Here is a 21,406-nt window from a genome sequence, read left to right on the forward strand (position 1 = left end):
CTGGGACTAGAACCCTGTGTGCTGGCGGAGGATTAGCCTAGTGAGCCGCGGTGCCGGCCTCCTTCTTTCTTTCTTAAGATTTATTTGCTTATTTGAAAGGCAGAGCAACATAGAGGAAAAAACAAAGGGATAGAGAAATCTTCCTCCACTGGTTCACTCCCCAAATAGCTGCAACAGCCAGGTCCATGATAGGCTAAAGCCAGGAGCCAAGAACTCCATCTGGGTCTCTTGTGTGGGTGGCAGGAGCCTACGTATTTGAGCCATCATCAGCTGCCTTCCCAGGCACATTAGCAGGGAGCTGGATGGGAAACAGAGCAGCCAGGACTCAAACTGGCGCCCCAATGTAATATGCCAGTGTTGCAAGCACCAGTGTAGCCTGCTGGGCCACAGGCGGGCTCACTTGTAAAATATTTCCTGGGGGCTACTATTTGGTGCAGCAGTTAAGATGCACTTGGAATGCCTGCATCCCATATCTGAGTGCCTGGGTTGGAGTCTGCCTCTGGGCCCAGCTTCCCGCTAATGTACATCCAGGGAAGCAGCCGTCGTGGCTCAAGTACCTAAGTCCCTGCCACTCAGGTGGGATTGAGTTCTGGGCTCCTAGCCTTGGCTTGGACTAGCCCCCAGCTGCTGCAGGTATTTGGGGAGTGAACAAACGGATGGAAAAAAATCTCTTTGTCTCTAATAATGGAAAATCAATAAATACAGATTTAAAAGATTTCCTAGATGGCCGGCGCCGTGGCTTAACAGGCTAATCCTCCACCTTGCGGCGCCGGCACACCGGGTTCTAGTCCCGGTTGGGGCACCGGATTCTATCCCGGTTGCCCCTCTTCCAGGCCAGCTCTCTGCTGTGGCCTGGGAAGGCAGTGGAGGATGGCCCAAGTCCTTGGGCCCTGCACCCGCATGGGAGACCAGGAGAAGCACCTGGCTCCTGGCTTCGGATCAGCAAGATGCGCCGGCCACAGCAGCCATTGGAGGGTGAACCAACGGCAAAAAGGAAGACCTTTCTCTCTGTCTCTCTCACTGTCCACTCTGCCTGTCAAAAATAAAAATAAAAAATAAAAAATTTCCTAGGACTGTATATTATAATGAAGAAACTACAAAATGTCTATATTCTTTGATGTACTAATTTCTGTTCTAGTAACCTATTCTAAGCAGATAATCAGAAATGTAGTGGGGCTGGCGCTGTGGAGTAGCAGTAAAGCGGCTGCTTGCAGTGCTGGCATCCCATATGGGCACCAGTTCGAGTCCTGGCTGCTCTACTTTATTTATTTATTTATTTTTGACAGGCAGAGTGGACAGTGAGAAAGAGAGAGACAGAGAGAAAGGTCTTCCTTTTCCGTTGGTTCACCCCACAATGGCCGCTGCAGCTGGCGCACCGCACTGATTCAAAGCCAGGAGCCAGGTGCTTCTCCTGGTCTCCCATGTGGGTGCAGGGCCCAAGCACTTGGGCCATCCTCCACTGCACTCCCAGGCCACAGCAGAGAGCTGGCCTGGAAGAGGGGCAACCAGGACAGAATCCAGCGCCCCAACCGGGACTAGAACCCTGTGTGCTGGCGGAGGATTAGCCTAGTGAGACACAGCGCCAGCCAGGCTGCTCCACTTTCAATCTAGCTCTCTGCTATGGCCTGGGAAAGCAGTAGAAGATGGCACAAGTGCCTGGGCCCCTGCACCAGCGTGAGATATCCGGAACAAACTCCTGGCTTCAGATTGGCGAAGCTCCAGCCGTTGCAGCTATCTGGGGAGTGAACCATCAGATGGAAGATATCTCTCTCTCGTTCGCTCGCTCGTTCTCTTTCTCTCTCTGCCTCTGCCTCTCTGTAACTATGCCTTTCAAATAAATAAATAAATCTTAAAAAAATATAGTGAAGATCTTGTACACAAAGGTATCTGTTAGAGACAGAATAGTAAAAGTTGAAAACAAAACAACAGTTCAATGTCATAGAAACATTAGACATTGACTAGATGAGCTATTTTATAGACATTAATAATATTTTTTAAAAAGATTTATTTATCTATTTGAAAATCAATTCGGAATTACACAGAGAAATAAGGAGAGGCAGAGAGAGAGGTCTTCTAGCCACCTCTTCTGGGTCTCTCATGTGGGTGCAGGGGCCCAAGGAATTGGGCCATCTCCTACTGCTTTCCCTGGCCGCAGCAGAGAGCTGGATTGGAAGTGGAGCAGCAGGGACTCGAACTGGCGCCTATACAGGTGCCTATAAGGTGCAGGTGGCAGCCTTATCTACTACACCACAGCGCTGGCCTCAATATTCTTTTTAAAGAAACAGAAAGGATCTGGCATTATGGCACCGCAGGTAAAGCTGCCATCTGTAATGCCAGCATTCCATATGGGTGCCGGTTCGTGTTCCAGCCGCTCCACTTCTGGTCAAGCTCCTATTAATGGCCTGGGAAAGCAGTGGATGATGGCTTAAGTGATTGGGCCCCAGCCATCCACATGGGAAACCCAGATGGAGTTCCAGGCTCCTTGCTTCAGCCTGGCCCAGCCCTGGCCGCTGAGACCATCTGGGAATGAATCAGCAGATGGAAGACCTCTCACTCTCTCTGTCTCTCTCTGTCCCTCTCTGTAACTCTGACTTTCAAATAACTCTGACTTTTAAAAAAGTCAGAAGATTTGGGAAAAATAAATTTCAAAAAAAATGAAAAGTATCTCATGGTTATATGAATAAAGCAAAATTTAAAATTGCAAATAGAGTGTGAACTCAGCTACTCCATTATTTCTATTTATTTTATTATAAATTGACAATTTATAGTTGTGCATCAGTCTCTCTAGTTCAGTTTGGCAAAGCTAATGGATTCTTACGTCGCATTGCTAAAGTCTGTCCTCTAGAAGAGTTCTCAAAAAGTCTGCGGTGAAAGAGGCATACTTCTAAATTCCCAGGCTGTTACAGACCGACATTTATGCAAAATGCAGTAAAAACTGGTTACTAGAAAAATGAAATGAAAGAGAGCTATAAAATATAAGCTTCAACATTTTTATTATATTCAGGTATAAAATTACTGACAGGTTGCTGTTAAGTTTCTAAATGCTTGCTCTCTCTCTTTTTTTTTTTTTTATGATTCATTTACTTATTGGAAAGGCAGAGTTACAGAGTGACAGGGACACACACACACACACACACAGAGATCTTTTACCAACTGGTTCACTCCCTAAATGGCTGCAATGGCTGGGCCTGGGGCAGGCTGAAGCCAGAAACTCCTTCCAGGTCTCCCACGTGGGTGTAGGGTCCCTAGGTCTTTAGACAGCTTCCACTGCTTTGCCAGGTGCATTCACAGGGAGATGAAGCAGAAAGGACTCACACCAGTGCCCATATGCGGTGCCAGCATAGCAGACAGCAGCTTAACCTGCTGTGCCTCAATGTCGGCCCCTTCATTTTTTAACATTTATTTATTTATTTGAAATACAAAGTAACAGAGAGAGAGAAGTGGAGACAGAAAGAGAGAGGGAGAGAACTTCCACATACTGGTTCATGCCTTGGATGACCATAGTAGCCAGGTTTGGGCTAGGCCAAAGCCAACAGCCAAGAACTCCAGTCTGGTCTTTCATGTGGATGGCAGGGGCCCAAGTAGCTGGGCCATCTTCCACTGCCTTCTCAAGGGCATTAGCAGGAAGTGTTTGGAAGCGGAGCAGTCAGGACTCAAACTGGCACTTGGATACGGGCTGCTGGTGCTGTAGACAGCAGCTTAACCTGCTGCTCCACGGCGCTGGCCTCCCGCTCTCCATTTGTGCACTTATCTGGCTGTGGGCCAGTCCCAGCGTGTGGAGTCCACTTTGATAAGTGCTCCCCTGGATCGAGGGCCAGGCCACTGGTCCTTGTCGCTCACATCACAGTTCTAGGGTCAAAGCACTGGCTTTCCTTTTCCTAAGAGCAATAGCACCAGTGCAGAAAGCCTGCCCTGGTTAAGCTGGTCCTGCTCCCCCAAGGCGACCGCCGCCACACTCATGTGTCATTCCAAATAACCCAGAACACTGACAGTGCTTCCACATTGCACAGGTGCGTCCAGCTCATCATCTCTGCTGGCTATTTAACGTTACATCCTGTGGCCGCCCTTTTAAGTTCATTGCCTTTACAGAGATTATGGTAGCAAACACTCCAGAGCTCTTTGCCTGCTTATCCAGGTATACGAGGGTTTTAAAAAGTTCACGGAAAATGCATATTATGAAAACTATGAATGGATTGAAAACTTATTTTTGCAAACAAATTACCTTTTAAATCCATTGTCCTTCCTTCCTTCCTTTCTTCTTTCTTTCTTTTGTTTATCCAAAAGGCAGAGTTTACAGAGAAGGATAGAGATAGAGATATATACATACATACATACATATATATATATATATATATATATATAGAGAGAGAGAGAGAGAGAGAGAGAGAGAGAGACTTTCCACCCACTAGTATACTCCTCAAATGGCCTCAATGGCCAGTGCTGGTCTTGTCCAAAGTCAGGCGCTTCTTCCAGGTCTTCCATGTGGGTGCAGGGGCCCAAGCACTTGAGCTATCCTCAGCTGCTTTCCCAGGCACATTAGCAGGGAGCTGGATTGGAAGTGGAGCAGCTGGGACTCAAATTGGCACTCATATTGGGATGCTGGCATCTCAGGCGGTAGCTTTATCCGCTATACAACACCAGGGCCCCCCATTTTCATTTTTAAAAAGAGTATTTATTTATCAAAAAGGTAGAGTGAGAGAAAGAGAGAGAAATCTTTCATCTGCTGATTCATTCCCCAGGTGCCCGCAACAACTGGAGCTAGGCCAGGCCAAAGTCAGCAGCCAGCAACTCCATCTGGGTCTCCCACATAGGTAGCAGGGGCTGGCCCAAGTACTTGGGCCATCTTCCACTGTCCCCTAAGTGCATTAGTAGGAAGCTGGATCAGAAGCAAAGAAGCTAGGACTTGAATCAGGCACTTCAACAGGAGATGTGGGTATCCTCAAGTGACAGTTTTTTAAAAAAAGATTTGCTTATTTAAAAGGCAGACTCAGAGAAAGAGAGGGAAAGGGAGAGAATCTTTCATCTGTTGGTTCGCTCCCCAGATAGCTGCAACAGCCAGAGCTGGACCAGGCCAAAGCCAGGAGCTCTGTGGGTGTAGCGGCCCAAGCATTTGGGCCATCTTCCACTGCTCTCCCAGGCACATTAGCAGGGAGCTGGATCAGAAATAGAGTAGCTGGGACAAGAACTAGTGCTCTATGGGTTGCCAGCAACACAGGCTGCAGCTTTGCCCGCTACATCACAATGCCTGCAGCCCCCATGCGACATTTTTACTGCTGCACCAAACATTTGCTTTATGCACTTACAGTGTCAAAAAGAAAAGCTTTCCTGGAATATAACTTACATACCATAAAGTTCACCCTTTATGAGGAATACAATTGAAGGACTTTTACCACAGTCAGACTTGTGCAGCCATCACCACCAACGGTTAAAGAACATTTTCATTTCTCCCCAGGGAAATCCCATACCCATTGCCAGTCACTCTCCGTTGGGCCCTTTGCCCACCGCGACCACTGAGCTCCCTATTCCCATAGGTCTGCTTATTCTGGACATTTCATATAAGAGAAGCCATGATTTGGGCCTTTTGCATCTTGTCTTTGTACATAGCCCAATGTTTCCAAGGTTCCTCCATGTTGTAGCGTGTGTCACTACTTCACTCTTTGTTTAAGATTTATTTATTTTTTGAAAGTCGGAGTTACACAGAGAGAGGAGAGGCAGAGAGAGAGAGAGAGAGAGAAAGGTCTTCCATCCACTGGTTCACTCCCCAGTTGGCTGCAATGGCCAGAGCTGCGCAGATCCAAAGCCAGGAGCCAGGAGCCAGGAGCCAGGAGCTTCCTCTGGGTCTCCCACGTAGGTGCAGTGGCCCAAGCACCTGGGTCATCTTCTGCTTCCCAGGCCACAGCAGAGAGTTGGATAGGAAGTGGAATAGCCAGGACTAGAACCGGCACCCATATGGGCTGCCAGTGCTTCAGGCCAGGGCATTAACCCACTGTGCCACAGCAACGGCTCCAAAAATTTTCTTACACTTAGGTCTGTGAGGTTTTAATTTCTGCATATGAGGTAGGGGTCCAACTTCATTCTTCTTGTGGATCCCAGCTGTCCTGTTAGAGACTGTGCTTTCCCCCCGTGAGCTGTCCTGGCACCTGCACTTCCATTTTTGTCATTGCCAAACTGTCTTCCACCTTGTCCAGCCCCGGCTGTTGTGGCCATCTGGGGACTGAACCAGCAGTTGTTAAGCTCTGTCTCTCCCTCTAACTCTGCCTTTCAAATAAGTAAGTAAATCTTTAAAAAGAAAAGAGAGTGACTGAGAGGGTTGGTGGAAGGAAGAGAAAAATGCAGGGGAATACAAACTCTCGGGGCAGTGGGGGCCGGAGAGCCTCGCTCTGCCCCTTACCCACTGAGGGGCTCCAGGCAGAGTTCCGAGCCCCTGAGCTCCTTTCAACGTCTGTTAGACAAAGATGGTGACCGCTTACCTAGTACGCTGTCGTGAGGGGCAGATGTGTGTAACTACCGCAGCCCTCAGTGACGGCGTGGCTGTGGTCCTGGCACTGTGGGGGAGCCCACGGTGGCACCGTGTTGGAGCCATTTGGTTTGGGAGTGTGATTTTTAATGATGATTGAGCGCAGTAGAAACCAGGATGCACTGGTATGTGTCACTGTCACCCAGAGCAAGGTGGCACTTGAAGTCTTGGCTGTGACATGTGAAGAGGGGGAAGAGGCTGTGAGTGAGATTGGATGTGACAACAAGACAGATCCTGAGTGACAGAATGGAATGGCGTGGAGGGGGGCCGACTGCACCCGCCAACGTGAGTGCTAACGGGGGCTGCTTGGGAGTTCAAACGTCAGGGCAGATGTCTGTGTGTCCTGTCTCCTCCCTCATGGACTCCCCTCCTGTTTCCTGAAAGCAGGGAGCAAAGGAGGGGGCTCTCTCCCCAGAGAGGGGCTTCTGATGGGAGTGCAGGACCTGCAGCGCCTGGCGAGCTCAGTTCAGGCCCTTCTGGTGTCAGGGCGCAGGGCTCCAGGAAGAACCTGCTGGGAACGTGTGCAAAATGGGTGGGGCGGAACTCGGGCTGGGCTCCCCTCCCAGTTCTAGGCTTCAGAGTGGCTGACAAAAACAGAACCGAAATCGAAGCATTCCTTCCTCCTCTGTCCCCAGGGGAGGGGAGAGGGCAAACACGCCGCATCTCATTAGCTCAGGCAGGCACAGGGGGCCTACTGGAGACGGGCAGGGGCAGGGGCAGGGGCAGGGGCAGGGGCAGGGGCAGGAGCAGGGGCGGCTGCAGGAGGGATTCCCCGGGCTCTCGGGGAGATGTGGCCCAGAACCCGGGGGACTGCTTTGCAGGAGATGAAATAAAAGGTAAATAACAGATGTGGGGGTAGCAGCTGCTTTTATTAAAATGAAGTCAGAAAAATTGTGGCAACAGGGACAGGAAGTCAGGAAAATGTGGAAGTGACAGAAAGACAGTGGCAGGGGCAGGACTGGGGATGTGGAAATCGCCTGGGAGAGTCGCCTCCAAGGCCTGAGAATCCTGAGGGCAGAGGAGAAAAGGGAAAGACTGCACTTGGCCCTGACAGGAGGGTGTAACGTGGGAGGGGACCTAGGACTCCCCCGAGGTGACTTTAAACCCAAGGCCTAAATGCGTCCTGTGGATACCACTTGGAATAGAGAAACAAGAACCCTTTCTCAGCGCAAAAAGAAGAGAGAATTAAAACCATGATTAAGGCGGCTCAGCGGTTGGGAGTGCAGGGGTGGGAGAGAAAATAAATACCCCAGTGACCCACATATAAAACAGACCATAAACAGGGGAGTGCGGTTTGAGGTTACTGGAAGGTCAGCTTGCCCATAACGCCATGGAGAACAACAGTGCCACAGGCCACGGGGCATCAACAAACCCCAGTGCCAGGGCGAGGGGCCGAGGGGTGTACGATGTCACAGCAGCTGAGTGGCCGGGGCGTTGGCCGGGCAGGCGCAGCCGCTGCTGATGTGGTGGGAGGTGGGGCTGGGGAGCCTGGCCCTGGCTTTGGGGGTCTGCTAAGAAAAGGAAGTGGAGAGGAAATCAGGCCATCGGGGCAGTGTTTATAATATTGGGGTGACCGCGGGAAGGCAGCAGCAGGCACGAGAGCAGTAACTTTCCCAGGCCAACGTGTGGAGCCTAGGTTTGTACCCACCACCAGGCTGGAAAACCAGGGGGTTCCTCATGTGGGGCAGGGCCCACTGTAGCCAACCAGAGAGCTACTGCTGTGGCCAGCGGGCAGACTCCTTGCAGGCGGGGAAGGATGGAGACTCCCCGAGGCGTGCTGGGTCCTGGGCCCCAGTGTCTGTGGGCAGCACGGTGCTGAGTTAGTGTTAAAGAAAAGCATCCAGCGAGGCACCAGGGGCAGGCTCACACCTGGCCTCCATCATTTCCGCAAGAACTTCTTGTTGAGGAGGAAGATGAGAAGGTTGACATTGACCTTGGCCTTGTTAAAGAGTTTCATGATAGCCACACCCTCATACTGCAGCTGCAGGAGGTCCTAGGAGGGAGGAGGCAGGGAGGGGAGGTGAGCGGCCGCTGGCTGCTGCACAGACACACAGAACACCAGCACCACGGAGCCTTCCAGGCCACCGAGCTAGGGCAGTGAAACCCACTTCACCACCAAGGCCGGCGAGGCCAAGGGCCAGCGACTGTGACCTGATAAATGTCAGAGCCAGCCTTGGATTCAGTTTTCCTCACTCAAAAACCCGAAGCAGCAAAGAGACTGGGATTTAACATCACTGCCTCCCTGAATTCCAGCCTTGCTGTCACTGAGCCGCTCTGGGCGCCCGTGGGCTGGCTTCTTAACCTTTTCACCCTAGAGCCTATCAAAGAGGGGTGTCGCTCAGTGCATGGGTAGGACTAAATGGGGTCTCACGGGAAGCCCCCAGCGTGTGCCAGGCTTCATGTGTTAACTCCGCCCCATTGGCCTCTCCCCGACGCTTGCTTGTCAGGGTTTGGGCTGCACAGACCCCACTCTTCCCTCCGGGAGTGGACAGTGCGGACTGGGCGGGGAATGGAGCTGCAGCCTAGCACCACGGGAGGGACCTCTCACCTGGTAGTGCAGCTGGAACCGCTCCATGTCCACACCCAGGAACTTGGCGCTCACTTCAAACTTCCCGGCCTCATCTCCAGGCGTGATGTCAAAGATGACGTTTCTGAAGCTGTTGGGAACAGGATTTGAAACAGGGAGCCCTCACCTCCCTCCAGGACCCTCATTCTGGGCAGCGGGGTGTGCCACCCGGAGCCCGGGCTTTCCCTCTGTTGGTTGCTCCTGGGGGGGGGGGCAGCCCTCTGTTTCCTCCCAGTTTCACGTCTGCTCACATCACCTCTTCTACTTGCCCAGCTGCTCCCGCCTCCTGGCAGATTTCCCAGCATCCTCTGCTTTGGGGTACCTAGAACTGTGCTAGGCCTCGTTGGCTGTCCCTAACTCTCTGCCTGGGATGCTCTGTCTCCACCAGCATTCTAGCGGCACCTTCCAGCCAGGACTGAGTTCCTCCCTCCCTCCACCTGGCGCCCGCCCAGGGGACAGGAAGGGGCTGAGCTCCTGTGCCCCGGAGACACGTACTGAGAGGTGGGCAGATCTTCAATTTCCACCAGGACCCCCTTCTCCAGGAGCTGGGCCGCCGTGTAATGGAGAGATGGCTGCTTCTTCCCCTTGCCAGCACTCCTGATTGAAAGAAGACCCTCAGAGAACTCCGCCCACACACTCCCCTCTGCCAAAGACTCTCGCTCTCTGTGGCTGGCACGAGATGCTAGACCCCAGGGACGACATCTCAGGGGTGGAAGGCAGGGGACAGGGGTTGCCATTGCACCCAGGGCTTTGAGAGGGAGACCCCGAGGCCAGAGCCAGGAGCAGCTGTGCCATGCCAGGGGTGAGAATCCCCTCTCAAAGCCAGGACACAGTGGGACGCAAGTTGACGTGGGCAGGGGGAGGGGCCCTTGAGGCCAGCACCCACTTGGAGCTGGGGGCCAGGTGGCCCAGGCAGGCCCGGATGTACTGGCTGTAGTAGTCGCCCTGCTCCTCATAGAAGGTGGTCTTGGCGTTTAGGCCCTGGACGGTGGCCTGAAGCTTCACCAGCTCTGCCTTCCGCCGCTGCCGGTGCCTGCGCTGGTTGCGGATGTCCTGGGATTGGGGGGCGGGGGAGGAGGGGGCATGAGTGGGCCCTTCCTGGCAGGAAGTGGATTGTGAGGCTGCTTTTCCTAGGAGGACCCCGCCCAGGCCTTGAAGGCACACCTTCCCGCCACACGCGCACGCACACGCGGGCCCGGATCGTCACCTTGGCCAGCTCGTCCACTAGCCCCTGGATCGTCACCTTGGCCAGCTCGTCCACTAGCCCCTGGTAGCCGTCCCGGGCGCTGACCAGGCCCAGGCCCTCGAGGCGGCGCAGGTTCCGCAGGACACGCCGTTGCTTCTCTGCCAGCGGCAGGAGGGAGTGAGCTGTCAGCGAGCGGTGTCGTCGCAGTGGCTCTGGGGTCTGGGCCTCATAGGCCTGGCGCCGGCACATCAGCCGCTTGTGGGCCACTTCCTGGGGGGCAGAGAGGCTGGAGGGGTCCACCAGGCCCTACGTCTGCCTTCCAGGCCCCAGGTGCACTTCTCGGGGTGTCACCAGGAGAGTGGGGGCAGGGTGTGGGGGTAGCTGGTGGAGAACACGGAGGTGTGGCACAGGGAAGGGCCTCACGGATGGTCACATGCAGTGGTTCTGAGGAACCCCGAACAGAAGCTCCAGCTCTGTGGATCTGGACAGATGCTGGCCGTGACCTCCCCACAATGGAGCCTGGGATGCCGTGACCTCCCCACAATGGAGCCTGGGCTACGTCTGCAGCCCTCACCACCTTTCCCTGGGAAGCTCCGGCTGAGCTTCTTGGCCAGCAGGCTTCTCGCCCCTCGCTTCCCACCTTTCCTGCCCCTGGGCCTTCAAGCCGAGCGCTCTGTTCCCTGAGCACAGCCCTTCTGCACCTGCCCATTGGCTCGTTCCCCACAGCCCCAGCACGGGGAGTGGGGAGGAAGGGGCCTCCCCGGACAGCGCAGCCTGCAGCTTCTCAAGGCTATGGCTGTTCCCCTCGGCCTGTGGGCCTCCAGGGGTCAAGGGCAAAGGCTTTGGGCCTCTGGAGCGCTCACTGCTGGTGGGCAGAATGGGCAGGGGCCCAGGGGAGGGAAGAGCAGCGCTGGGGGGTGAGGAGGGGCACGAGTGAGACAGAACCTGAGGCTGCCCTGGCTGCTCACCTGCTCTCTGGAAGCCGAGAGGGACAGGATCTCCGTGAGGGAGTCCCCGGGGTGGAACTGTATGATATCGGCCAGCATCTGCTTGGTGCTACAGGAGGAGGGCAGTGACGGGAGACAGCAGAGAGTAAGCGGACCCTGTCCCACACATTATGGCTGCCAGGGACCCTTGGGAGCTAAGGAGAGAGCGTGAGTGGTGGTGTTGCTGCCCAGAACACCCTCCCCACAAACCATCTTCCAAACCACTTCCCTTTGGTTGAGGGACCCGTGTCCCCTTCCCTTCTGAGTTCTCAGTCCACCCCACGCCCCCTCCCTCTGGTGGCTCTCTGTCTGTTTGCCCTAAGCTCTAAGGCCTTGCATGGCAGGGCAAAGCTCCAGGCCCGCTCACTTGTTGACAAATGGGTGAGCCGGGGGTCGCCACGCTGGCTCTTTTCTGCCCAGACGAGCAGCCTGGCCCTGCCAGGGGGCCTCCCTCCCTCTCGCAGAGCTGGGGAAGAACATCGCTGTGCCCCTCTCCTGATCTTCACACTCCAGAGGAGCGGGCAGTCAGAACAGAAGTCCACGACCCGCTGGCCGCGGGACGGTGACATGTCACACGCCTACCGAGCCATCCCCTCACAGTGAAGGCGGAAAGGCCACCCACCTCCCGGCTGGCTCCTGCCGTGGGCTAACACGTAAGGCTGCTTCTAGCGGCCTGGCAGCAGCCAGCACTGTTTCTGGCGACGTCAGCCACGACACAACGCACACAGCTGAGGTTGTCAGAAGGGAGGAGCCGAGATGGCGGCGAAAGGAGGGAGCCAAGTTGGGTCCCAGGGGAACTTCCGGAAGGGCAAGGGAGCCCAGGAAGGAGTGGCCTGAGAGGAGGGCCACTTGGTTGCGGGACTCAGAGGCCGGCCTCACCCACCTCAGAAGCAGACTCCGGGCGCTGGTATCGTCGGCATCCGCCTCCAGCCCTTCAAACTTGTTGGTGAGCGTCAGGGACACTTCGAGCTTGCTCAGGTCCATGTGCCCATCTGCAGCTATGTTCTCCCCTGAGGTGAGGTGAGGAGTGAGGCAGGCCCAGGTGCACACAGGTGTTGCACACACATCCACATCGTGGTCGGTGTGCTGCTCTGTGCACCCCACAGGCAGGAAGCGTGCCCACGTGCCCAGTGGTCCTGCACTGTGCCCTCTGCCCTCAGCACTGCCCTCAGCCAGAGCACACCCCGGGTTCCTGAGGGTGCTCCTCCCCAAGTGAAGCCCTTGGCGCTCTCCCCTCACCACCCCCACTCTGCCCTCCCAGCCCCGCAGGCAGGCTGCCTGTCATTCCACAGCCCTGAGATCTCACCTCATCAGAGGGACCTACTGAGACCCGCACAGGCCGTGAGCCCATCGTGTCTCACTGACCTGCTGGTGCTGGGTCCCTCCCTCTACATCTGTCCCTGTGTCCCCCTCAGGGCCGGCGGGAGAGGAGAGGGAGAGGAGAGCTGCCCGCCATGTGGGTAAGCCGGCCCGCCTGCTTGACCCTCCCTCCCTGCGGGCCCCCGGCTGGTCCCGGCTACCCAGCAGGACACGCACCGATGAGGTCAGGGACAGTGGGCAGCTCCCCAAGGTCCTCTAGGAGCTCGTGCAGGGGGTCCCGGTGGTCAGGGGCGATCCAGTCCTGGTGCTCCAGCAACAGCTGCAGGAGGCAGCACGGTCTGAGCTGGGCCCTCCCCACCCCTGGCACGGGTTTCCGGACCCCTGGCCACCCTCCAGGCGGCAGCCCCTCACCCTGTGCGTGTTGACCAGCTCCCCCACGGTGATGTACACCATGGGCTTGGCCACAGCCACCATGTCTGAGTACTCGTCCATCGCAAAGCGCTCCTCTGGCTCAGGCACCTGGCAGGCTCTGCACACGAACTTCCTAACTCCGGGGTGGGGGTGGGGTTGTGAGCGAGCGGGGAGGACCAGCAGCTGCCTGTCTTCTGTCCCAATCACTCCTCTTGGCTCTCTGATGAGGCTGCTCAAGCTAATGCTGATGCTCCAGGCTCAGCTCCCACCCTCTGTCCCAGGGGGCCATGGAGCCAACCTTCTCTAATAGGCCTCTTGTCTCTCCACGGGGGTCCTGGCTCCCAGCCCACCACTACACCCTCCCTTCCTCACAGGTTCCGGGGGAGAGGCGGGATGTGAAAGTCGAGGAGAGAGAGGGATGGAAGGGGTGGGTGCCATCCCCCAGACCTGAACTTGTGGTGCGTTTCCTCCAGATAGTCGTTCAGGACCCGCAGGTGCCCATTCTCCCCGGAGAAGGCCTTGCCGGCTGCCGCGTGCTGCAGGAGCTGAGCCACAGCCCCCAGGGCGTGGCGCTGCGGGGCAGCCAGGGCGCCGCCTGCGGCCATGGCCACAATGTCGAAGGCATCGGGGGCCACCACAGCGGGGTTCAGGAAGCGGTAGTACAGGAGGTTCCCCACCACCTGAGGGCAAAGAGACTCTCCCAGAGGAGCCCGGAGGCCCCCTTGCCAGCACCAGCCCTGCATCCCCAGCTGCCTTGGGCCGACCCCTTCACTTTACAGAAGACAAAACAGACCCAGAGCAGGTGCACCAAGTGCTCAAGGTCACTTGAGTGAGCGCTGGGCCTAGAACCCAGATCTCCCGACAGGAAGCCCGGGTTGTCACTCTCTGCTCATGCCCCGGCCTTCCCATCTGCCACCTGACGCCCTGCTGGTAAGCCAGGTGCGGTCTACAGGGTGGATTTTTCCAGCCCTTCTGTCTCAGTGTCGAGATCACAGACACCAGCACGGCCAGGCAGGGCTCCGGAGGCGGGAGGGGAAATGACGCTTACCTTATAGACTTCGGTCTCTGTAGCATCCGGGAACTTTTCTGTCAGAGTTGTCTTCAGAACTTTGGCCACATATCGCATCCCATACCTGGGGACAGAGCAACAGGTGCAGTGGTTCTGCTTGCCCAAAGCCATCTTGCTGCTGAGACCTTGGGGCCTTGTCCCCTCCCTCCTGCCCTTGCATCAACATCCATGATCAGGAGCCACCGTCTACTAAAGCTCTCACTCACCCTCCAACTTGGCCCGAGAGCCTCTTCTTTGAGACCCTCCTGTCTGCCCTGGAGGACACCTTACATCCCAAGACCCATCCCACCTTCACCCCCGGAGGCACCTTCAGGCTGTACCTGGGTATCTGACGCTCACAGCCAAATCTTGTCCCAGGACAGCCCAGGGGGCTCTGAGGCAGCTGAGCTTGCCAGCTACACCAGAGCTCCTGGGAGGGGCCTGTTCTGGGCTAGGGCAGGGCTGGGGGAGGTCAATGGGCTGGGGGAAGCTCCAGCCAGCGATAGCACTGTAGGCGATGTCTTCCCCTTTGTGTGCTCCCCGGCCTGGCGCGCAGGAACCATCCTCCCTGCCTCTTTGGCTCACAGGGGTTTTGCGAGGACCAAGCGGAACTGTGCGTGTGGAGGGGGCACGTGGTGCTGCCTGACTCAGCGGGAGTCCTGTCACGGAGGCGCCACCTGCACATCTCATTACGTTCACCTAAAGCCACTTCCATCTGCTGGGTTCCAGAGACAGAAGCGCACCTCTCCTTGTGGCCCTTCCTCTCCGACGCCTGGTTCAGTCTTGTCCGACTCCCAGTGGTCGGCTTGCTCCCAGATGCCTGCACCAGCCCCTAGCTGGGGACGAAGTCAGAGCCAGGAACTCAATCCAGGCTCCAGTGCGGGCGTCACAAGAACCCAGTTACTTGCACCATCGCCACTGCCTCCCAGGTTCTATGGGAAGCCGGAGTCAGGGGCGAAGCTGAGTATCGAGCCCAGTTGCTCCACCATGGGATGATGGGATTTTAACTGCTGGGTCAAATACCCACCCCCACTCATTTGCTTTGTAAAAACCATTGATTGACTAAATTTTCAGAAAGAGAACTACAAACATGCCTTACTTGTTTAACAACAACCACGCGAGGCCCTCTCCTGTGGCTCCAGTGAGGGTCTCAGAGGCCCACACAGACCTGCGAGCTGTGTTCCAGTCCCTGTGCATCTCCTGGGACCCCTCTGAGGACCCCGCTCCTCTCCCCTTCCTGTCTCCTGAACGGCCAGCTCTGCTCTCCCCAGCATGGCTCAGTGCTCCTGAGATCCGGTGCTGAGGCTGGCATGGGGTTGTGGCACGTACGGAATTTGGTCCACTGATGAGATGATGGCTACCAGGAACTTATCAGTCACGGCCAGGAGGTTGCGCAGGGAGATGTCCAGTCGTCTCTGGACCTCAGGGTGGCTCAAGGCCTGCTCCGGGGTGACATCATAGGGGAGTTGGCTGTGGACAGTGGACAGGGAGAGACAACGTAAAGCCGGGCCCTTCTCTCATGGCCTCCCTTCCCTGAGGCCCTCCATGTTAAACTTGTCTTTCAAAGTTTTATTTATTTGAAAGGCAGAGTTACAGAGAGAAAGACACACTCACACACACACACACAGAGATATCTTCCACCCACTGGTTCACTCCCCAAATGGTTGCAAGGCCAGGGCTGGGCCAAGCCGAAGCCAGGAGCCAGGAGCTTCTTCCAGGTCTCTCACATGGGTGCAGAGACCCAAGGACTTGGGCCATCTTCCACTGCTTTCCCAACCAAATTATCAGGGAACTGGACTGAAAGCGGAGCACCCAGTACTCAAACAAGTGTCCATATGGGATGGTGTAGGTGTTGGCTTAACCCACTATGCTGGCCCCACCCCCGCCACTGTTAAACTCTACCCAGCGACAGGATCTCCCACAAGCAGGCTCAGGGCAGCCCAGCATTCCAAAGGGAAAGGGCCAAAAACAAGAAGGGACTCAGAGAGGGCTGGAGGACGTGAGGGGCTGATGAAGAAGGAAGAGCCGGGGAACCCCCGGGGGAGCTGGGAGTGTGCAGGAAGGAATCCAGAGGTGCGGTCCCTGCTGACTCCCAGGGGAGCTGGAGCAAACCAAGGGCTGCCCTGCACGTGAGAGGGCACTTCTAAAGCTTGTGCAAAAACGAAATTAAAAGTATGAGTTAGGGGGCGGCGCTGTGGCGCAGTGGGCTAAGTCTCTGACTGCGGCGCCGGCATCCCATATGGGTGCCAGGTTCTAGTCCCAGCTGCTCCTCTTCCAGTCCAGCTCTCTGCTGTGGCCTGGGAAAGCAGTGGAGGATGGCCCAGGTGCTTGGGCCCCTGCAGCCGCATGGGAGACCCAGAGGAGGCTCCCGGCTCCTGGCTTCGGAACGGCACAGCTCTGTCCATCGCAGCCATTTGGGGAGTAAGCCAGAGGATGGAAGACCTCTCTCTCTGTTTTTCGCTCTCGCTGTCTGTAACTCTGCCTCTCAAATAAATAAACAAATCTTTTAAAAAAAAAAAATTATGAGTTAGGGACCGGCACTTTGGCATAGAAGGGAAGCTGCTGCTTGCAGCACTGATATCCCACATGGGCACTGGTTCAAGTCCCGGCTGCTCCACTTCCAATCCAGCTCCCTGCTAATGTGCCTGGGAAAGCAGTGGAGGATGGCCCAAATCCTTGGGCCTCTGCACTCACATGGGAGACCTGGATTAAGATCCTGGCTCCTGGCTTCAGTCTGGCCCAGCCCTGGCCATTGTAGCTGTCTGGGAGTGAACCAGAAGATGAAAGATATCTCTGTCTGTCTCAGCCTCTCCCTCTCTGTAACTCTGTTTTTCAAATAAATAAACAAAGCTTTAAGAAAAGCATGAGTCAGGACCCGATATTGTGGTGCAGTGGGTTAAGCCATGGCCTATGATGCTGGCATCCCACCAGTTGAGTTCCGGCTGTTCCTTTTTTTTTTTTTATTTTTTTTTTAATAGATTTATTGATTTATTTGAAAGGCAGAGTCTACAGAGAGAGGAGACAGAGAGAGAGAGATCTTCCATCTGCTAGTTCCCCAAATGGGCACAACAGCTGGAGCTGGGCCAGTCTGAAGCCAGGAACCAGGAGTTTCTTCCAGGTCTCCCAAGTGGGTGCAGGGGCCCAAGCTCTTGGGCCATCTTCTGTTGATTTTCTAGGCACATTAGCAGAAGTAGAGCAGCCAGAACTCGAACAAGCACCCATATAAGATGCTGCTGGCACTGCAAGATGGCAGCTTAACCTGCTGTGCCACGGCAGGCTCTGCTCCATTTTTAATCCAGCTTCCTGCTAATGTGCCTGGGAAGGCAGCAGAAGGTGGCCCAAGTACTCAGGCCCCTGCTACCCATGTGGGAGACCTGGATGAGGCTCGAGGCTCCTGGCTCTTGGCTTTGGCTTGGCCCAGTCCCGGCCATTGCAACCATTTGAGGAGTGAACCAGCAGATGGGAAGATCTCTCTGTTTTGCTGTCTCCCTCTCTCTCTGCAACTCTGCCTTTCAAATAAATAAATATACCTTTAACAACAACAAAAAAATATGAGTTTTTTTGGGTGCAAAAGGGATCTGAGATACATCCATAATTTTTTCACAGTACACATTTTTTATATATTGTGGACATACAAATTATTTGACAAAAAATTTTTTGTTCCAAAATAAATTCATACTTTTAATTCTTTCCATGAACTTAAAAAAATAAAAAAAATACAAAACTTACCTGAGAGGGAGAAAGACAGAGAGGCAGACAGAGAAAGAAAAACAGAGAGCATGGCCGGTGCTGTGGCTTAACAGGCTAATCCTCCGCCTTGCAGCGCCGGCACACCGGGTTCTAGTCCCGGTTGGGGCGCCAGATTCTATCCCGGTTCCTCCTCTTTCAGGCCAGCTCTCTGCTATGGCCCGGGAAGGCAGTGGAGGATGGCCCAAGTCCTTGGGCCCTGCACCCGCATGGGAGACCAGGAGAAGCATCTGGCTCCTGGCTTCGGATCAGCACAATGCGCCGGCCGCAGCGGCCATTGGAGGGTGAACCAACGGCAAAAAGGAAGACCTTTCTCTCTATCTCTCTCCCTCACTATCCACTCTGCCCGTCAAAAAAAAAAAAAAAAAAAAAAAGAAAAAGAAAAACAGAGAGCTCCTGTCTACTGATCCATTCCCTAAAAGCTCTTGGCTTTGGCCAGGAGCCCAGAACTCAACCCAGGTCTCCCACATGGGTAGCAGGGAGCCAAGTACTTGAGTCATCACTTCCTGCCTCCTAGAGTGCACATTTAGCAGGGAGCTAGAATCTGAAGCAGAACCAGAACTTGAACCCAGGCACTTGGATGTGGGACGTGCCCATCCCGAGCAGTGTCAACCCCTAGGCCAAACACCCGCCCCTCCATGAACTTTCTGAAGTACTCTCATAGCCTTCGGCAACTGGGACGTTAGGGAGGGCTGTGCCAGAGCCATGTGGTGCCCCCACGTCACTCCTGTTCCAGGCAGAGCATCACCAGGACGGCCTGCTGTCCTCAGTGGCTACATTTCCCAGCACCCGCGAACCTCAGTAACGCTCCTGATCTTCCAGAGCAGCCTCCCTCTCCAGCGTCTCATTTGCCTACTCATCTTTAGATCTGAAAATTCATCTGCTCCCCTATCAATAACGAGTCTATATCCCAGGTCCCAGCAAACCTCACATATCCTTTGCAAGCCCTGACACAGCAATTAAACACATTTGCATATTCATCTGTGCTCTTCCTATGTCAAGCCTGCTGGGTCTGGAGTCTTTTACATCGGTTCCATGTTAATTACTAGAAGGAGTCTGAAAGACTACCTTATTTACTCCTATAGGGCTTGTTCCGTATTTGCATAAATCAGCATGCTCATTTATATATCACCTTCAAACACACCCCAGTTTTCCCGGCGAGGCCCAAGAAAAGCTGACGGAAGAGCGTGCTCCTTTTGCCCATGTGCTCACCTGCGCTGCCCTGTCTGGGCCTCTGTCTGGTTGATCCAGGTCTTGTAGAGGTGGACAGGGTCCGTGTGGACGCTGAGCGTCTTGTCCTCCAGCACGTCTTGGATGACCTTGCCCAGGATCTCCCGCAGGGCGCTCTGTCCCCGCTCGTTACGGTAGAATCTCACCACCAGCCTTACGACCGTCGGGTTGCCAGTCACCACATCCTGGGGCTGCTCCACCTTGGACCTGCGGTTCGAGCAGTCATTGATTGGGCCAGGCTGCTCACTCTTCCTGAAATCTGACTCCTCAAAGCCTACTCTGGTGTTCCCCTCTTACCGGAATGTCCTGGTACCTCCACCTCACCCTTTGCACTAACGCATCAGCCCACGTCACCCCAAGTCTGCTGTCTCAGGTCATGTCTTACAGTCTCTCCCCAAAACCTCAATAGGTTGGCGCCTCGTGATGGAGCCCCCAGGGGCATCTCTGAACTCACTCTCTCCCCTGCCCTCTGTGTCCGCACAACCTACTTGATTTCCTCCTGGAGCGCTGTCTTGAAGAGCTGGAGCAGGAGATAGGCCTCTCGGCGGTTGGACGCATAGTTGTACAGGCTGAAAATCACCGCCTCCATGAACTTGGTGGTTCTGTTCTGTGGCATCTGAAAGATCAGCTTGGCCAGGTAGATGGGCTGGGTCTGTAAGCAACAGGGGAGAGACAGGAATGGCTGGTAATACACTCCAAGGACTGGCGATCGGAGCCAGCTCTCCTCAAGGAGACGTGGGACAGGGGAGGCACTACCACACTCTCAGGGAACTGGGAACATTCTGGACAAAGAGAAGAGGCTGCCTCTTGCCCTGGTGACAGGCATTGCGATAATAGGAAAGGACATGGAGGCCAAGGCACAGACAAGAAAGTCTCAAGGTCCTGGCAGAGACTTCTCCTTCCAAAGCCCTCGGCTCACCTGGAGCAGGTAGAAGAGGTGTTGGTAAGCTTCTAGTTTCTGCCGTTTCTCTTTGCTCAGCGACTTTAATCCCTTCTGCTTGTCCAGAACCATCATATCCGACAGCTGCTCCTTATTCTTCTTGGTCAGCTTCTTGCAGTGGGAGACCACCTCCTGCAGGGGTGGGGGAGCAGGTGATACAACCAGCCCAGGCCACGAGATGGAGCATATGGTCTGGAATCAGCACCTGGAGGAGCCAGGCTTTCTTCTGTTTAAGACACAGGCATGAGCCAGGGGAGATGAGTGGTTCTGAGGCCAGGGAGGGCCCTGCTACTGTCCTGAGACTCTATCTGGCACCCCTGCTCTCATGGGGTGATCCCCAAAGAGACCTGGGTTGCTAGGCAAAGGCAGCATGTCTACTTTTTTTTGCGCTTCTTTTTAGACTGTTGTATAACTGGGAGGTGGAGACATCACCTGTCACCGCGTATCTGTGTAAGGAGCTTTCACGTCTACCTCCACATCTGGCCCGGGGAGGCAGTTGTTCTCACTGTTCCCAGCTTACTAATGAGGAAACAGCCGCGGAGGTTAAAGGACCACCCACAGCTCCGTCGCTGGCAGTGTAGCTCCATGACCTGTTCCTCTTCCCACTCTATCACATGTCCCCAGCAAACTGTCTGCTACAGGGAGAGGGTCCTGGAACAGGGCCCTAAGCCAGGTAATGAAATCCACAGATTTTAAAAAGATGCGATTAGCACGCAGAGAACGTCAGCAGCACCTCCCCAGAGGCGGCTGGACCTGGGGAGGGCGGCCAGGGCCTCACCTGCAGCGTGATCCGGTTCTTCACCAGTAGGCCAATCTTGATGTCCATAAGGTTGAGGTCTTGCTCCAGCTGCTGATTGGACCGGATCTTCCTGACCACCTCCTCCTGGAGCTGTAGCAGCTCCGCCTCAGCCGAGAAGTCCTGCTGGCTTTGATTCAAGAGGTGGGCAAATCTGCGGACCACACTGAGAGGAGGGTGGGCTGCATGTACTGGCAGGAGGGGAGGAGGCGTCAGGATCAGGCAGGTCTCATCAGGGGCCTCTTGGCCAGCCCCCTACCCGAGAGTTGGCCCACCCTTAGTCCCCATCCTGCTTGAGGTCAGCAGGTCCCCAGCCCCAGTCCTGCTTGCAGTAGGAGGGCTGCTGGAGCCAGGCCTGACCCGAGCTCCTTGTCTTATAACTGGGGAAGACATGGAGCTGCTCTTCTCCTGCCTTCGATGCACCTGCACCCTGGGCCTCTCCCATGAGCTCCCTCTGACCAAGGCCGGAGCCCCAGCTGCCTCTGATGAGCCTCCCTAGTCTGCGGGATTGACGCCCCGCTCCTGCTGGGCCAACCCACTCCCACCCCTCCACCTCCCCTTGGCCCCGCCTGCTCCCCACAATCCTCTGCCAGGAATGTCTGGGCATAGGGGGAAGGACAGGCAGACAGTGTGGTCAAGGTCAGCTGGCCTCATAATTA

At 55.3% G+C, this 21,406-nt stretch overlaps 1 protein-coding gene across 7 annotated transcripts in view; it reads right to left on the minus strand.

Annotated features, from left to right (window-relative positions):
• Window positions 1-7,372: 7,372 nt before the first annotated feature.
• Window positions 7,373-21,406, minus strand: part of IQGAP3 (IQ motif containing GTPase activating protein 3) — a 36,914-nt gene continuing 22,880 nt past the window's right edge. For 2 of the 7 annotated variants that reach the window (XM_062192500.1, XM_062192498.1), the window contains exons 23-38: window positions 20,730-20,938; window positions 19,931-20,083; window positions 19,500-19,663; window positions 18,994-19,218; window positions 15,364-15,504; window positions 14,035-14,119; window positions 13,434-13,666; window positions 12,987-13,119; window positions 12,792-12,894; window positions 12,139-12,265; window positions 11,238-11,325; window positions 10,291-10,539; window positions 9,970-10,136; window positions 9,579-9,680; window positions 9,066-9,174; window positions 7,373-8,510 (exon numbers count right to left, since the gene is read on the minus strand). In XM_062192500.1, coding sequence (XP_062048484.1) covers window positions 8,397-8,510; window positions 9,066-9,174; window positions 9,579-9,680; window positions 9,970-10,136; window positions 10,291-10,539; window positions 11,238-11,325; window positions 12,139-12,265; window positions 12,792-12,894; window positions 12,987-13,119; window positions 13,434-13,666; window positions 14,035-14,119; window positions 15,364-15,504; window positions 18,994-19,218; window positions 19,500-19,663; window positions 19,931-20,083; window positions 20,730-20,938 — 2,402 coding nt within the window. In that variant the 3' untranslated portion in view covers window positions 7,373-8,396. Of the gene's footprint in view, window positions 8,511-9,065; window positions 9,175-9,578; window positions 9,681-9,969; window positions 10,137-10,290; window positions 10,540-11,237; window positions 11,326-12,138; window positions 12,266-12,791; window positions 12,895-12,986; window positions 13,120-13,433; window positions 13,667-14,034; window positions 14,120-15,363; window positions 15,505-18,993; window positions 19,219-19,499; window positions 19,664-19,930; window positions 20,084-20,729; window positions 20,939-21,406 lie in introns of those variants that run through there. The other 5 variants (XM_062192502.1, XM_062192501.1, XM_062192499.1 and 2 more) reach the window with 4 other exon arrangements.

This window comes from Lepus europaeus, chromosome 5, assembly GCF_033115175.1.
Source record: "Lepus europaeus isolate LE1 chromosome 5, mLepTim1.pri, whole genome shotgun sequence".
In the NCBI taxonomy this organism is placed as follows: domain Eukaryota; kingdom Metazoa; phylum Chordata; class Mammalia; order Lagomorpha; family Leporidae; genus Lepus; species Lepus europaeus.